The 18,199-nt window shown below is 42.7% G+C and overlaps 1 protein-coding gene across 2 annotated transcripts in view; it reads left to right on the top strand.

The window, feature by feature from the left end:
• Window positions 1-18,199, top strand: part of LAMA3 (laminin subunit alpha 3) — a 250,109-nt gene that overhangs the window by 176,735 nt on the left and 55,175 nt on the right. For both annotated transcript variants that reach the window (XM_027525882.1, XM_027525883.1), the window contains 6 exons: window positions 1,541-1,621; window positions 8,958-9,064; window positions 12,432-12,482; window positions 13,906-14,057; window positions 17,790-17,900; window positions 18,007-18,118. In XM_027525882.1, coding sequence (XP_027381683.1) covers window positions 1,541-1,621; window positions 8,958-9,064; window positions 12,432-12,482; window positions 13,906-14,057; window positions 17,790-17,900; window positions 18,007-18,118 — 614 coding nt within the window. The remainder of the gene's footprint in view (window positions 1-1,540; window positions 1,622-8,957; window positions 9,065-12,431; window positions 12,483-13,905; window positions 14,058-17,789; window positions 17,901-18,006; window positions 18,119-18,199) is intronic.

Genomic DNA, 18,199 nt, shown 5'->3' with positions numbered 1-18,199 from the left:
AAACCTGCCTGGTCCTGTGGCTTTATTTGTAAAGGGATCTATCACTTGACACTTGCCCAGGCTTGTTTGAACAGAAGCTGGAGAGAGTAAAAAGCTGCAAGATGTTCACAGTGTGCTTGGGGAAAGCGTTTGATCTTTGGTTGCAAAGCATGCTATCATCAAGGTCAGCTTTCAGCTTCTGTGTAGTTGAAGTAACACGCAGTTCCTAGGATGTATCAGTAAAATCCTATTTTTATCTAATTCTCCTTCCAGCAATATTAATACTGCTGACAAATTTCTAACTGTCCCTTTAAAGGTGTAATTCTATATCTATCCAATTGTCCAAGAGAAGCTTCCCAAATAAGAACTCTTTGAAACTTCCCTTGTGGTCCAGTGATTAAGAATCCACCTTCCAATTCAGGGGATGTAGGTTCAATACCTGGTTGAGGAACTAAGATCCCATGTGCCACAGAGCGACTAAGCTCACATGTGTGCGTGCTAAGTTGTGTCTGACTCTTTGCGACCCTAGGGAGCCCACCAGGCTCCTCTGTCCATGGGATTCTCCAGGCAAGAATACTGGAGTGGATTCTCCAGGCAAGCACTCCTCCAAGGGATCTTCCTGACCCAAGGATCAAACCCGAGTCTCTTATGTCTCCTCCATTGGCAGCGGGGTTCTTTACCTCTAGCACCACCGGGGAAGCCCAACTAAGTCCATGAGCCGCAGCTAAGATCCAGCACACCCAAATTAGTAAATAGTTTTTAAAATCAGAATTCTCTTACCAGCTAGTGATAAATGGAGTTATTTCCCCTCACATCTATGTCAGTGCAATGTTCAGTGGTCATAGATGTTTCTTCGTAAGGCAACAAGGACTTTTTCATGGTCTCTTGGTTTAATTTTTTTTTTTTTTAAAGAAGCTTCTATAAATACACCAGTTTAGAACTGAAAGAAAGAGAATAGAAGTTGCAACAACCTGATTGGAAAAGTGTGGAAATCAGCAGGGACCATGTCCGCAGAGCTAACTGGGCCCAAGCATGATCTGTACTTTAGTCCCCTACGGGACTCTGGGTGGGCCTGCCCCCACCCCCGAACCCTCCACACAAAATACTTTTTCTTCCCAGAAGGGATTGTGCCCAGTATAAGATAAAAGAACTAGAATAAGCAAGGAGGGGAAAAAAAATTTTTTTTTAAAGAATCAGAACTCTCTGTTCTTCTTTTCTGCCCAGACTTGTTTGATTCCTTCCTTGTTATTTCTGGAAAAAGTGCTGTCGTCACCATCTCTTCCCAAGTGCGTTACTTTACTCTGTCTTAAGGGAAGGAATGTATTTCTCCAAGCCGAAAATAAAAATGCCTTCAGTCCCTATTCACCCAGATTTGCCCGATGTCAGCTGAAATCATTCATTATTCTCTCGACAAGTTTTGATGGGCAAAATTTTCTTCACATGAAAGGTACCTGGACCCTTGGTTTCCAGTTTCACTTCATGTGGCAAAAAATAATGAGCATAAGAACCTGTGGGTTTATGTTTCTACTGGGGCTTTTTTCTGTCTTTTTTTTTTTTTAAGTTTTGCCACCGGCTGTGTTGTGACTGGGGAAAACGTCAAGTGCTCCTGCAAACCTGGATACACAGGAACACGCTGTGAAAGGTGGGTGCCGCCCTCCCCCGTGCCCCCCTTCTCTCCTCCTCCCCCCATCTCACAGGTGGGGTGGGCTCTGCGGGCAGGCTGCTACAGGCACCCTGGGTGTGGGTGGGGCTCAGAGCTGGGGTGGGGCCGCTGGTTTCTCTGAGGCTGGGAAAAGGTCTCTTGGGAAAAACACAAGCCTGTCACTTCATAAATCATTAACTTCCTTCTCTTCCTTGCTTTGTACCTGTGGAAATTTGAGAATTAGGGCCAATATGTCATAGTCCTATACACTCCAGCAAACGCCCCTGTATCCCCCTGTGCTTACATATATGCCTACATATCCCCACTCCCACGCACACTCCTGCATGCCCCTCCCCAGACATATATCTACGTATTCCTACCACCATCGAAACTCAAACTTCTATCCCCAAATATACACATCCCTGCTTGCCTGTACACAAACATGCAACTCTACATGCTCCCACACATGCACACGTATCCACAGCCCTACACACACCCCCCTGTTAATGCACACACGACATTATGAACACTGGCAGGACAGTCTGTGTCTCACTCATTTCTGAATCCCTTAGTGCCCAGTGAGCTACTATTCATATAATAGGTATTTAGAAATGTTTGGGAAACAAAAGAATACATGTTACAAAATGGAAGGTATGTACTTGATTATAAAGGCCGCAGAGGCAAGCTTGCGTTTTTCCTGAACAATATTTCATAATTAGCTATTCTGCCCAGTTATTGTGAAGGGTACAAAAGATACTTGTTATCTAGACAGGAAGAGAGCACACATACATTGATACCTGGGAAAGTAACAGTAAAATGAATCATATGGATAACATTTAAAAAATTTAAATAACTCTCATAAGATCAGTACATAATTATAAAAAATGTTATAATTATAAATTATGAAAATGATGTAACACAGGTGCGTGTGTGCTAAGTTGTTTCAGTCCTGTCCGACTCTTTGCAACCCCATGGGGTGTAGCCCGCCAGGCTCCTCTGTCCATGGGGATTCTCCAGGCAAAAATACTGGAATGGGTTGCCATGCCCTCCTGCAGGGGGATCTTCCCGACCCAGGGATCAAACCCATGTCTCTTACTATCTCCTGCATTGGCAGATGGGTTCTTTACCACTAGCGCCACCTGGGAATCCCCATAAAATAGGTGAGCCAAAAGCTAATAAGGCAAAAAACTAGTAAGTTCCACACCCTTCCAATTGCCCTATGCTCACACCTGCCCACCTACAGTGCTATTCATATTTCTTCTGCCTACAGAAAACCGTTGTTAAAACTTGTTGAAGGGAATTCCCTGGTGGTCCCCTGGTTAGGATTCTGTGCTTGCGCTGCAAGGGACACAGGTTCAGTCCCTAATTGGGGAACTAATATCCCACGTGCGGCCCCCCCCAAAAAAAGTTGTTGTATGTTCTTACATGTCAGTTCTATATGCACAGACTTTTTCTTTAAAAATAATGTAGATTTCAGTTTTGCTTTTTGTTTTGACTTATTTTCTCATCTAATTATATATTAGTAATCTGTTTCCATGCAGGGTTCCCTGGTGGCTCAGATGGTTAAGAATCTGCCTGCAGTGCAGGAGACCCAGGTTCGATCCCTGGGTCAGGAAGATTCCCTGGAGAAAGAAATGTCAACCCACTCTAGTCTTCTTGCCCAGAGAATCCCATGGAGAGAGGGAGCCTGGTGGGCTACAGTCCATGGGGTCGCAAAGAGTCAGACATGACTGAGTGGATAACACTTTCATTTTCAGTCTGTTTCCATAACAATAAGTATTCATTGATAACATGATGTCAAGGCCAGGAAATTCCACTTAAGTTCCATCATCCCCCAACTCTTGGCCTTGGAGGTAGTTGGATATAAATGTTTATACCTATTTTGGTTTTTTGGTTTTATATCGCCACACTGTGAGACCTATGGGAATCTTAGCTCCCCAATAAGGGATTGAACCCATCCCCCCTGCATTGGGAGGATGAAATCTTCACCACTGGACCCCCAGGGAAATCTCTGTTTTTGAACTTTTGTGGTTTTACTTCTTAACTTCAAATCTCGATATTAGTGAAATATTGGAACCTCGCCTTTTTTATGGTGTTGCTTCTCACATGGCAGATAGACTTAGGGTCAACATATAAGACAAAAATTGACCAGAGCTCAAATAACCTTGACTATTCCAGTATTCTGTGTATCCATAATCCAGGGGGGCCTCACTGCATGAAATGTGCACGGCATCTGGCTACATCTGGAGCCGCACTCTGTAGGGTGAAATGTTCATGTGAGGAGAGGCACAGGGAGACCAGCCCAGCTGAGGGTGAGCAGGCTCACATCCCTCATATTATGCTCACCACAGGATGTGTGCTCACAGAGTGATGGGGACACAATCCCATACGCTCATGCTTTCATCCCTCTTTGCCTGGGTACCGTTAGATGAATTAACTGAACCTTCTCCAGGGGATCTTGCCAACCCAGGGAGTGAACCCAGGTCTCCCACATTGCAGGCCAATTCTTTACCAACTGAGCCACCAGGGAAGACATTCACTGAAGCTGCTGCTGCTGCTAAGTCGCTTCAGTCGTGTCCGACTCTGTGTGACCCCATAGACGGCAGCCCACCAGGCTTCCCTGTCCCTGGGATTCTCCAGGCAAGAACGCTGGAGTGGGTTGCCATTTCCTTCTCCAGTGCATGAAAATGAAAAGTGAAAGTGAAGTCGCTTAGTCATGTCCGACTCTAGCAACACCATGGACTGCAGCCTACCAGGCTCCTCCATCCATGGGATTTTCCAGGCAAAAGTACTAGAGTGGGGTTCCATTGCCTTCTCCATCACTGAAGCTACATATGTACAAAATTTCTGTATGGACTTGGATTTGTACATTTTATTGGGTTCTTGTGCTATTATCACTTCTGAATCATTTCTGAAACTATAAAATGACTGACTATTTGGTTGAGCCAGGTTCCCTTCATAGAGCTTAAATTGTTTCCTGGACTGTTCTGGCATATTGTTTTTCTGGATAACTTTAGAAGAGTTTTACCAAATTAAACACACACACACACGCACAAAATCAATTCAACTGAATTTCATCGTAAGGGGGGCTACTATGGACCAGGAATATCTGAAACATTTTATGGACAAGGTGGGACTTACGTAGGTCGAGGGAATGGCTAGAACCCAGTGGAGCTGGGAGGTGGAGCTGGAAGACAGCTCAGGTCAGGGAAGTAATGTAAGCAAGTCCAAGGGCCTCGAGGGTACCTGCCATGAGTGGAAGAGGGGACACTCTTTTTATGGGCATCAGCTGAGTGTCTGGACACTATCCCATGGTAAAAAGGAGCAATTCAATTTTCTTCTGTTTTTCATTTCTGCAAGGGAAACCTAGCTCACGTTTGTCTCACACTATTAGTCATTCTTTCCTTCAATGAAAAATGGATGGAGATCCTAGTATCTGCCTGGCACTGTGCTGAGCATTAGAGACAAATGAGCAACCAGAGCACAGACTCTCCCCTCAAGGGTTTTCCAGTCTAGTGGTGAATAGGCATACAAATGGGCTGTTGAAATAGAGAAAGTGAAAGTGTTAATTGCTCAGTCGTGTCCGACTCCTTGTGACCCCATGAACTGTAGCCCACCAGGCTCCTCTGTCCATGGGATTCTCCAGGTAAGAATCCTGGAGCAGGTTGTCATTCCCTTCTCCAGGGGATCTTCCCAACCCAGGGATCAAACCCAGGTCTCCTATATTGCAGGTGAATTCTTTACAGCCTAAGTCACCAGGGTAAGCCCTAAAACAGGGAACTGGGCTAAATCAGGCTGCAACAGGAGGGGCATCCCACTAGAACTGAAGGGGGAGGGGCGGAAGGGGCAGCCACCCTGAGACAGGAAAGATGTGTAGAGTGGGGAGTGGGCCTGGGAGGGTCTTCCAGGCTCCATGATTTGAAAGCTAAGGGGCTCCCATCTGGGAGAGGCTTCCTAATTTAATGTTCCGTACAGTTCTTCATAAACAGTGAAGTGGAAAACAGCACCAGTCTGGAGGAGACATCCATCTGGCAGGCAGCTGATTGGAAAAGGGAAATTCTTAATTAACAGTAGTCTCAGCTTAGGTTTGTTACATTTGATCATACATCAAGGGAGCAAGTATTGTTTAAAAAAGAGACAAAACTTTTCCATTGCTAAAAACTTTTCTATCGCTTCTTGGCCTTTTGGCTAACATCAGGTGTAAAACACTTTTCTACAGCTTAATGCCATTTTAATGTCATTTTCTCACTTGTTAGACATTTATTGAGCACCCATTCTGTGCCAGGCTGCCAGGCATCGTCAGCCACTAGTGGTTAGCGCGGCAGTGATAAATACAAGCGCAGTGTGGAGTGAAGAATAAGGATGTACGCAGCACAGCTGTACAGAGGGTGGGGGAGGGGCAGGGAAGGGGTCCCAGCTCACATTCCAGCCCCGCCCCCGCCCCCGCCCCATGCTCTGGGACCAGTGTCTCCCTCCGCTGTTCAGAGCCACAGATGACAGAAGCTCTCTCTGCTCTTCATTTGCTGTACCAATGTCATCTGTGAAATCAGGAAGTCCATTGTGTTTAGCCACTGTCGTGGCTAAATAAGAAGAAAGGCACCAGTTGAGTTCAGTTCAGTCGCTCAGTCGTGTCCAACTCTTTGCGACCCCATGAACCACAGCACACCAGGCCTCCCTGTCCATCACCAACTCCCAGAGTCCACCCAAACCCATGTCCATTGAGTCGGTGATGCCATCCAACCAGCTCATCCTCTGTCGTCCCCTTCTCCTCCTGCTCTCAATCTTTCCCAGCATCAGGGTCTTTTCAAATTACCTTACTTAAAATTACATAAATATTCCAGAAATTTTATTCTGCTTTGCAAGATTAAGGAAGAAGCAGAATAAAATTTTCTGGAATATTTATGTAACTTTAAGTAAGGTATTTTGTAAATATGTATCTTTTACGTAGAAAGTTTAGATACAAGTGAGACACCTGAAGAAAAAGTATTTTAAACCCAGATCTTTTGCGTAGCATGGTTAGGAGGCAGAATATGGGGCTGGACGCTTCAAGGAAAGCCCTATTATTAGGACAGCCTGCTTAGTAGACTTGGATAAGCCACCTCAGCTTGGTTACCTTCCTGATAATTAGGGAATACATGGGTTTTCTACTTCCTATCCACTTTCTGAAATGTAGTCATTCCAAATGATACCAATTAATACATACCATTACATGAATATTTTCATCATGTCTTGAAGTGATAGTAGCTGCCTTTTACTGAGTGTCTGTTATGTGCAGGCATTGTACTAGATTCTTTACTGGGTTATCTTTTATCTTATATCCATCCACCAAAATAGATAAGGTTAGTACAATTTTTCATTCATTCATTCAACATGTATTTATGCTGCTGCTGCTGCTAAGTCGCTTCAGTCGTGTCCGACTCTGTGTGACCCCATGGACGGCAGCCCACCAGGCTCCCCCGTCCCTGGGATTCTCCAGGCAAGAACACTGGAGTGGGTTGCCATTTCCTTCTCCAATACATGAAAGTGAAAAAATAAAGTGATGTCGCTCAGTCATGTCCGACTCCTAGCGACCCCATGGATTCCAGCCCACCAGGCCCCTCCGTCTATGGGATTTTCCAGGCAAGAGTGCTGGAGTGGGTGCCATTGCCTTTTTATATCTGATACCTAATATGTGCCCAGGCACTGCCCCAGGTGCTAAGGATGTATCAGTGAGCAAAACAGCCTCCCAAAATCACATCCTCATGGAGCTTACATTTTTATAAGAGGAATAGATGAAGACAGGGAGAAGGCAATGGCACCCCACTCCAGTACTCTTGCCTGGAAAATCCCATGGATGGAGGAGCCTGGTAGGCTGCAGTCCATGGGGTTGCTAGAGTCGGACACGACTGAGCGACTTCACTTTCAGTTTCCACTTTAATGCATTGGAGAAGGAAATGGCAACCCACTCCAGAGTTCTTGCCTGGAGAATCCCATGGACGGAGAAGCCTGGTAGGCTGCAGTCCATGGGTCACACAGAGTCGGACACGACTGAAGCAACTTAGCAGCAGGAGATGAAGAAGTGGAAGCTTGTGGAATCAGATGAAGAAGTGGAATCAGATAAGCCCAAGATTACATGCATGGTGGTGAAAGCAGGAATCAATGCAGCCAGATCTCACTGACTCAAAACCTGTGTCCTTTGCACTATATCACCAGTTTATCCACTGGAAACGCATATTTAAATTGCCTGGAAATTCTTTGATACAAAACTTAAATTTGGGTTGCATGCATGCTCAGTCGCTTCAGTCATGTCCAACTGTTTGTGACCCTGTAGACGGTAGCCTGCCAGGCTCCTCTCTATGGGATTCTCCAGACAAGAATGCTGAAGTGAGTTGCCATTTCTTCTGCCAGGGAATCTTTTCACCCCTGGGATCGAACCCTTGTCTCCTACATCTCCTGCATTGGCAGGCAGAATTCTTTACCACTAGTGCCACATGGGAAGCCCTAAGTTTTTGGAAGAGAGTCAAATGCCATATCAGTTCCATTGATAATAAGACAACACACACATACCAACTTAATGACAATTTGGGGGGTGGGGTGGGTAATAGAGTGGAAGTAGAATTTTGCTAATGAACATAAATATTTTGATTTACCTCCCAGTTCCAGAAACATTAACATGGGTTTGTTTTATTGTTTGAGAAAAGTAGAAACTCACCATCAAGGAAATATTATCTTTTAACTTATAAATAAGGAACTGACATTTCATCACTAAATCATCTAGAATAATAAAGCCTCGGGCCAAGGTAGCAGCTATAACTGCTCAGTTATTTAAGCCCCTTATGTATATCACTGCAGTAATTAGTGCAAATAAGTGTGAATTATGCAGAGTTGGAATAGGACAATAAGAAATATTAATAAAATCCCCCTTTATGCAAAAAATTGAAATTATATGAATTTTCCTTTTTTTACCTTTGAGGAAATTAGCTGTAAATTAAGCAGTATGTAATTGTGTCATATCTTCAGAAATTCAGCTCTTGCATAAAATTCACCCATCCCTAATTTCCATACTGATCAGACCACTGATTCCTGTTTGTGTTTCGTTCATCTGCCATTTGGCTGTAGGTATGTCATCTGCGTGTCAAGGGGGAAGGGAGAAATCTCTGCCTGCCTCCCATCCTCACCATTCCCATTCAAGTCACAAATATCTCTACTGAGATACATTCACTCACGCAAATCTATGTCAGCCTTTTCTCCCATAGGGTTACGATATCCCAAACAGGGAGTTGGAAGTTGAGAAAACTGGGTGGAGTCAATGACGCATTCTTTGGGTGTTTCCTCTCTTTTTCTGTATTCTGTGTAGGTGTGCTCCCGGATATTTTGGAAATCCCCAGAAATTTGGAGGCAGCTGTCAGCCATGCAATTGTAACAGCAACGGCCAGTTGGGCAGTTGTGACCCCCTGAACGGAGGTAAGATCAACTCACACCTCTGTTAACCTTGAACAGAGGTAAGATCAACTCACACCTCTGTTAACCTACCTTTATCAAACTGGTATATCATAGCAGACAAAGAAGCCAAACAGACCTTTTCAGGAAGCATGCACACAACTGCATGTAACAAATCGTGCCCTTGTTTTGACAAAGTTGGGAATGCTTAGGTAGTACTCACAGCTTTGGTGAATAACTTCAAGTAGGTTTTTGTTAAGGTAAATTGTTTTTAAAACTTCTTTAATTATAGCCAAAATAACTTTAGATCCTATTTCAGTGATTTTGGTGAGATCTCTCTTTGCATTATAAGGTTATTCTCTCATCAGCTTCCTTTGCGTGTGTATCTGAAGAATCCAAAGTGCTCTTCTCCTAAAGCAGTAACTGTTCTAGAATGTGAGTGTATAATTGAGATGGATTTTACCTACCAGGAAAAAGACATTAACTGGAAGTTGGTATAGATGGATTAGGAGAAAAAGGAAGCTGGGAAAAAAAGGGAGAGTCTCCATTTCCTTCTTTGATGGAAAATATTTGCTGTCGTTCAGTCGCTAAGTCGTGTCCAACTGCAGCACGCCAGGCTTCCCAGTCCACTGTCTCCTGGAGTTTGCTCAAACTCTTGTCTGTTGTGTCAGTGATGGCATCCAAGCTTCTCATCCTCTGTCTAATGGAGAACATTAATGGATTTATCAGGAAAACGCCATTGATATAGTACAGTACCAAATCCTTAGATAAAATCTCTCATCTTATAGACAAGGTAAAGAACTACACCCTGGATGTGTGGATTAGATCTGCTCAAGTGACTGTTCCCAAAGGACTGCAGAGTAAATGGCTCCTTGGGTGCCTGCTTTCACTTTTTGGGGCGTCATGTGAGCTCCATCTTATTCAATATCGTTGACCTGAATGGAAATATAGAAGGCCTGCCCACTCTGTTATCAGATGACACAAAGTTGGAGGAGCCAGAAAACACCTCCTATGACACATTTAGAATAAAATAGGTCCTCAACAGCCTGGAGTGAGGGGCCAGTTCTAACCAGATAAGATTATGTTGAGGCTTGCGTGTGGTCAGTCCCGTAGTGATAAGTGAGTCACGGCTAAGGTTTCAGTCAGTGGTGAGTTTGATATGAATCAAGAGAGTGACATGGCCCCTTAGACGCCTCGTACTGTCTCCACCGAGTTCTGGTGTCCAGAACCAGGTGGCTTACTGTTCCCTGGTCCGGTGCCCATGCAAGCAATAGACACGCTTCAATTTGTTCAGAAAGACGGTGAAGCTGTGAAGGGACCTGCAGCCCTGTGGAGAGGACAGTGGACAGTAGACTTGGAAAGGACGGATCTGAAAGGGGCATGTGTGGGAGAAGGGTGGGTCTCTTTCTATGTGACTTAAGGGCTGGAACTCACTTCCGGGAGTGGAAGCTAGAGGGAGGCCTATCGTAAATCATTCCGAGTAGGAAGTGTCAGATGTTTAAAGATGAAAAGGACTGGCTTAGAAGGAGATGAGTTATCTACTGTCTCCGGAGGTCCTTGGAGGTGTTCAGGAGACGTTTTAATATCAGACACATCATACTTTGAGATGGATGCCTTTTCAAGCCTCCTTGTCCCTATTCTAATAACAAAAATAAGCAACCTGAAGTGAGGATGGTAACTGTTTGTTCCTCGAATGGAATAAAATGTTCACACGTGAGACACATTTGTTCCTGTGGGATTCCCTCCCCCCCACCTTTTTTCATTCATTGGTGTTTTTTTTTTTTTTCTACCTAGTAATGGACAGATTCCTTGGTGGTCAAAACTCAAACTTGTTGAGAAAATTGCACTGATAAATCAATCCTCCTCATAAGTCAAGTTCCCCATAGACTGTTCAAGGTGCTGTGTTTGCAGAAGTTTGTGAAGGAAATAAAACCTTGTTTCCTGCCTATAAGGAGTTCACGGTCTAATTGAGGAAATAAAGTTGACACAGCTATATGTATATATTGTTGTTGTTCAGTCAACCAGGCCTGTCCGACTCTTTGTGACCCCATGGACTTCAGCACATCAGGCCTCCCTGTCCCTCACCGTCTCCCAGGGTTTGCCCAAGTTCATGTTGATTGCATCCAGCGATGCCATCCAGCCATCTCATCCTCTGACAACCTCTTCTTCTTCTGCCCTCGATCTTTCCCAGCATCAGGGACTTTTCCAATGAGTCTTTTGTTCACATCAGATGACTGAAATACTGGAGCTTCAGCTTCAGCATCAGTCCTACCAGTGTCCTTTCAGCATCAGTTCTTCTTATATATACATGTAAGAGTGAACAAAAGGGTTTTTTTTTTAACGGATGAGTAAGAGAAACCTATGATTATGTATAATAAAGTGTACGCAAATATACACTGGGGACACATTGATTGTCTTTGAGTCGTAGGATCAAGGATAATGTTTTATCTCATTTTTCTGATCTTTCCGAATTTTCCATAGTAAACTTATGTATTTTTTTACAATGAAAAGCAAACATGGTTTAAAACGTATCTGTATACAAACAAAGTGTAGAGTATTGCCTGCCATTGAGAACACACCTGAAGGCCTCCTTGCTGCATGTTTAAGAAAGTTTCGAGTTTAGAGTTTTCCTTTGATGAAGTTAGATGGTTTTTCAGAGGGAAATGAGAGGACATTTCAGTATTAAGGATGCATGGTATGGGGAAAGGAGTAGAAGTTAGCAGAGTGAAGAATGTCCAAGGATGACCGTTAGGCTTTCCTGTCTGTAGCTGAGAACCTCAAGATTTAGCCGTAGCTAGTCCACTGTGTGTGCATATCTCCCTTATAGCATCTGTCACACTGCTGTAAAATGTGTCTACCTCCCCTGCAGGACCATTACGTTCCCTGACCATTAAGGAGCATTAGTTCTCTGACCAGAGATTGAATCCACGCCTATAGGACAGCAGAGACTTTGTCTTCTATCTTTGTATTCCTGCCCCTAGCACTGGGCCATGGAACTTAGGGAGTGCTCAAAGGCACTCAATGAGTGTCTATTGAATGTTCTCGAATGATATTGGAAGAGACATCAGCAGTTGTATAAGAGGCCACCAAATGAAGGCAACAGTAACAAGTTGGAGTGTTAACTTCATAGGAATCACATGACCCTTTGGAGAGAAGAAGCAATATATCATCAGAGAGGCCACAAGAGACATTCCTGCAGCCAGACTGCTGGGATCCAAGACAGCTCTCAGAACAGTGGCCCCAAGGGAAGGAGGGAGAAGGGAAGAGCTGGCGATACTGGGTGGTTGGGTGACTGAAATTTTCTGAAACTAGCTTTCCTAAAAGCCAACTTAAAAAGTACATGAAGAGTAAGTTTAGTAGCACTGCCTTCTTTGTTTACTCCTCATTTCAGACTGCATAAACCAGGAACCCAAAGATAGTGGTCCCGGAGAAGAATGTGATGGTGAGTAAAGAAAGTGGCTCTTCCTTTCCAGGTTGTGGGGTTCAGCTTCAGATCTGTGAACCCCAGACTGTGACATGGGAAAGCGCTGGTGGGAGAAGGTGGGAGGAGGTGGAAGGAGGGCTGTGTGTGTGTGCTAAGTCGCCTCAGTCATCTCCAGCTCTGTGCTACCCCATGGGCTGTAGCCCACTAGGCTCTTCTGTCCATGGGATTCTCCAGGCAAGAATACTGGAGTGGGTTGCTATGCCCTTCTCCAGCAGGGCTACTTAGGGTCAAATCCAGTCTCTGCCAACTAATATCTGTCTGATCTCATGCCAGTGACCTTGCTTCTTCAAGCCTGTTTCATCATTTGTACAATGGTGAAACTGAGGTTAGTAATAACTATACTAACCTCATATAGTTGTTGGAAAAATGCTTATGAATCCCTTATCATGATTCCTGGTAAATAGCAAGCACTCAGTAAATAAAAGCTATTTATTATTCCTTTTCCCATATATGAAATAAGCAACAGGTTGCATAGGTTCACCATTTATTTGCCCAGTTGTATTGCTATATAGTTGACATGCTACATTGTAGTAAAGTCTACAACATAATGATTTGATATATGTATAGGTTGTGAAATGATCACCACAGTTAGTTAACATCCATCAACTCACACAGTTACAGATTTTCTTCTGTACATTAAGAATTTTTAAGATCTCCTTTTTTAGTGACTTTCAAATATGTAATAGAGTGTCCTTAACTATAGTCATCATGCTGTGCATTTTACATGCTAAGTTACTTGTTTTTTATTTTTTTTAATGTTTTTCTTGGAGTATAGTTGCTTTATAATCTTGTGTTAGTTTCTGCTGTACAATGAAGTGAATCAGTCATATATGTACATGTATCCCCTGTCCCCTGGGTCTCCCTCCTGCCCTCACCCTATCCACCCCTCTAGGTCATCACAGAGCACTGAGCCAAGCTCGCTTCACTATCCAGCAGGTTCCCCGTAGCTGGCTTGCACGTGGTGGTATATATTTGTCTGTGCCTCTCCCCCAGTTTGTCCCACTCTTCCCTCCCCCTCTTTGTCCATTCTCTACATCTGCATCTCTGTACCTGCCCTGCAAATAGGTTCATCTGTACCATTTTTCTAGATTCCACATATATGCGTGAATATACAATATTTGTTTCCCTTTATAACTGGATGTTTGTACCTTTTGACCATCCTCACTCATTCTCCCCACTGCACCATTTCTTTGTCAAATGCTCCCGTCTAGAGATCTCCCTTTTTCAGAATTGCATCCTTCTCTGAGAAGTCCCGGATGGGGATTTCTGCCCGTGATGGGCTATGTGTGTATTAACCGGGCTGCTGTGTGGCCCTGGGGCTTGGTCTGCATTCCTGTGGCTCCAGCCAGCAGCACGTGTGCCTCTGATTGTGGCCCCACAGATTGTGACAGCTGTGTGATGACGCTCTTGAACGACCTGGCCACCATGGACGACGAGCTGCGCCTGGTCAAGTCTCAGCTGCAGGGCCTGAGTGTCAGTGCAGGCACCCTGGAGCAGATAAGGCGCTTGGAGACCCAGACCAAGGACTTGAGGGTACGTACCCCTGGGCCCACACAATGCCTGGCCCAGAGCAGTTACTCGGTGGATTCACAGATGCTGCGTGAATGAATACTCCTCATGCAGGGAGGGGTGGGGAGCTTGACTCCACTTAAGGTTCAGGGCAGCTGTCCTTCCTCTGCTCTAAATGAAGATTAGATTTCTCCTGGTGAAAAGTACAGTGAACACAGAACACTGACACTTCTAAGTGAACATTCCTTACGTACTGAATGTTTCTGGTCTCATTTTTCTCAGAGTCTTTATCTCAGTATCTTGTGTTCAGAAGATTCAAACACAAATTTGGTAAAATTGTCATTAATTCTTTTTTAAATGTTTGGTGGAATTTTCCAGTGAAGCCTTGTGGGCCTGGAGTTTTCTTTGTTAATTTTTTTTCTCTTAATTTAACTACAAGATCAATTAAAAATAGGTACTGGACAATTAGGATTATTTATTTCTTTTTGAGTGATATTTGGTAATATATGCTTTTCAAGTAATTTTTTCATTTCACCTAAATTATTAATACCAAATATATTGACATATAATTGTTTATAATTTTTCCTTATTATCCTTCTAATATCTGCAAAATCTGTAGTGATGCTTTCTCATTCATTCCGGTTATTGGTCATTTGTGTCTTATCTATTTTTTTAATTATTCTGGCTAGAGGTTTATCAGTGTTATTGATCTTTTTATTTTATTGATTTCTGTTGTTTTTCAGTTTTCAATGTCATTGATTTCTGTTCTTATCCATATCTTTTCTTCCTTCTGCTTGGTTTGGGTTTAGTTTGCTATTCATTTTCTAGTTTCTTAAGATAAAAGCTTGTTTCCTGATCCAAAACATTTCTTAATATAAGCATTTAGTGCTATAAGTTTTCCCCTAAGAAGTACCTTAGCTGTATCCCACACATTTTTAAGTGCCAATTTCCATTTTCATTCAATTCAAAAGATTTTCTGATTCCCCTTGTGACATATCTTTGATCGCTAAGTTATTTAGAGCTATATTGTTTAATTTCCAAACTTCAGATTTTCCAGTTAACTCTCTATTATTGATTTCTAGTTTAACTCTGTTGGGATCAGAGAAAATGCTTTATGATTCCAGCTCTCTTTAAGTATGTTGATACATCTTTCATAGCTCAGAACATGGTCATCTTGGAGAATGTTCTATGTACACTTGGAAAGAAGGTAGCTAAGAGGGTATCCTGAGAAGTATTGGGGCTGAAAGTGCCCCATGGGCTGGAGTCAGGCTTCCTGGCTGGGGGGAATGGGGGCTTTTCTGCCTGCAAATGAAGACTGAAGAAACAAACTTGGAACTGCCCAGGTCCCATTGTTAGGCAATAATTGTATGAGAACTAGGAAAGCTACAACCTTATAGCTAGGACGTGGACAAGATTCACAGACCAGGATCTGTGTTGCAATGTGACATTGTCAGCATCACCATAGTGTGCAAGTCCTAAGCTGCCGATATAAGACCTGGTCCTGGACTTGGGGGGCCAGGACCCAGGGGGAGCAGGAGTGATGATGACCCTGAGATCACCAGACAGGACACAAGGAGTGCAGGACACAAGAGACCCTCTCAGAATGAGCCTGAAAACACTGTGAAAGATAATGAGAAAGATGTGCAGCAGAAGCAGCAGTCATATGATGAGTCCCTGTAGCAAAAACAGAAATCACAGGACAGTCTGAAAACTACTTTACAGGGTGACATCCAATGAAAGAAACAAGAAATTAGAAAAACTTTTAAAACACAAGAAACCAAACAAGAAGAGGTAAATGTGAGAAGATCTAATTAAAAAATCACAGAAATTTAAAAAAATCTACTCAAAAGTAAAAAAATTTAGTAGGTGAAATGAACCCTAAGTTAGAAAGGAAAGTTAAATTAAGGGCTTTTGGAATGAAGGCTGCTTCGAAACCATTAGTGGCTACGGTTGAGTACATACAGCAAAAATAAATAGTGCTGGAAAAAATGGCTCTTTTCCATCCCATGAGGGTAATTTTAGTGCACGGTTAGAAGGCTTAATATGGAGAGGAGAGGGGAAAAGCGTTTGTGTGTTCAGAGGGAAAAAATAAAAAGGCACTTTAGTGACTGATGTCATCAATACAGTCTTGCACTTTTTCAAGGAAGGGAAGGGACGAACATTGTGGTATCCATCCTGTGCCCAGGGCCCTTAAATCTTACAACACCCTGTGAGGGAAATAGTGCTATTTTTTATAGGTATGTAAAAGCCAAGTAACTTGCCTACAATCACACAGCTAGTATGTGGTGGTTCTAGGAGAATTCACACCAAGATGAAATTCTAAAGAGTATGTTCACCCACTATACCTCTTATCCAGCTGTTCTGACCTGCAATCATGTGCTTCGTTTTTCTGCAGCACAAATAGAACCATCTTCTTGCAATATCACACAAACACTGTGAAAACTGAGCAGGAATATGTATGACAAAGCAACCAACTTTTTTGAATGGTTCTGCATATACATGACATTTTATAATACATTAGCCCACTTACCACCAAAAAGAACCCAGCAGCTTAATATAGCAACCCCTGATAGACAGATGAAGGAGATAAGGCCCAATGGGCTTGTCTATGAAGTGGTGGGCCTAGGGTTTGGCCCTTAGCTGACAAGCCTGTGTTCTTTTACCTGAGGCTGGCTCTTATGTACAAGTAGAGATAGTACTATTGCTTTTTCTTGTAAAAACTTTCAAGATATTAACACATTTTTTTCCAAAAAATTGAGGGATTTCCCTGGCAGTCCAGTGGTTAAGACACTGCTTTCAGTGCAGGTTTGATTGCTGGTTGGGGAACTAAGATTCTGTATGCTAAGTGAAACCAAATAATACGAAAAAGTTAAAACTTAAAAAAAGCAACAATCCTAAATTGAAAGTAATTGCTACTCTAGATATTATATGCAGCAATAGTAGTATTGTTAGTCACTAAGTCATATCTGACTGTTTGTGACCCCGTGGACTGTAGCCCACCAGGCTCCTCTGTCCGTGGGATTCTCCAGGCAAGAATTCTGGAGTGGGTAGCCAGCCATTCCGTTCTCCAGGGGATCTTCCTGACCCAGGGATCGAACCTGGGTCTCCTGTATTGTAGGCAGATTCTTTACCGTCTGAGCCACCAGGGAAACCCATATGCAGCAGTGTCCCCTCTAAAAGTAATGTTGCCATTCAGTACCCAAAAGAGGAAGGGGACCTGGATTTTGGTCTCACTGATAATCTGTACTTCCAAGGCATGGCCAAATCACCCAACTTTTTTAGGTTTCCATTTTCTCGTTTTTTTCCTATTAAATGAAGGTATTCAATTTAATGAGTTCTGAGTTTTTCTCTTGCTCTATAATTCTTTGAATCTATAGATTATTTCAACAGAGTAGCCATAGATACTTGTTTTTAGCATAATCAAGTAAAATATAAGTTTAAAAATTGACTTTATTATAGAATTTAAAAATATATCAAGTAAGTAACATCACCCTCATTTCTATAAGGTTAGGTCATTAATTCAAATAAAGTCTCTTCTTGTCTTTAAATTTTCCTACTTTATTTTAGAACCATATCACAACATCAGAACATAAATTCTTCATGAGGCCTATTTCAAAGAACCATATTTTTTTCTAAGGAGCAGCACTGATCTTAATCAATGAATCTTTTCATATCATCACCAGGTTTACCAAGTTGATAAGACTTACTCCAGATTTCTACTCTAGAGTGTGATTAACTTTGTGTTTTACTTTCCAGAACCAGCTGCTCAGCTATCGTCCCACCATTTCAAATCATAAATCAAAAATGGATGGTCTGGAAAAAGAACTGAGTAACTTGAATCGTGAATTTGAAACTTTGCAAGAAAAGGTAATATGTTAGGTCAATAGCATTAACTCATTTTTTGCTTCAAAATGTTGCTAGTTTTTTCTCCCAACAACTTAATTTGTTGCTCATCAATTTACTCTTCATGTAGGTTCAAATAAATTCCAGAAAAGCACAAACATTATATAACAACATTGATCGGACAACCCAAAGTGCAAAAGAGCTGGACTCGAAGATTAAAAATGTCATCCGGAATGTGCACAGTAAGAAGAGTTACTCAGCCCAATTAAATATCTTTTATACTACTTTAGTCTTTGTTGTACAAAGAAAGAGTTCAGCATTAT

Source organism: Bos indicus x Bos taurus, chromosome 24 (assembly GCF_003369695.1).
Source record: "Bos indicus x Bos taurus breed Angus x Brahman F1 hybrid chromosome 24, Bos_hybrid_MaternalHap_v2.0, whole genome shotgun sequence".
Taxonomy (NCBI): Eukaryota; Metazoa; Chordata; class Mammalia; order Artiodactyla; family Bovidae; genus Bos; species Bos indicus x Bos taurus.
Note: the sequence above shows the minus strand (reverse complement) of the source record. Positions and strands in the feature narration are given on the sequence as shown.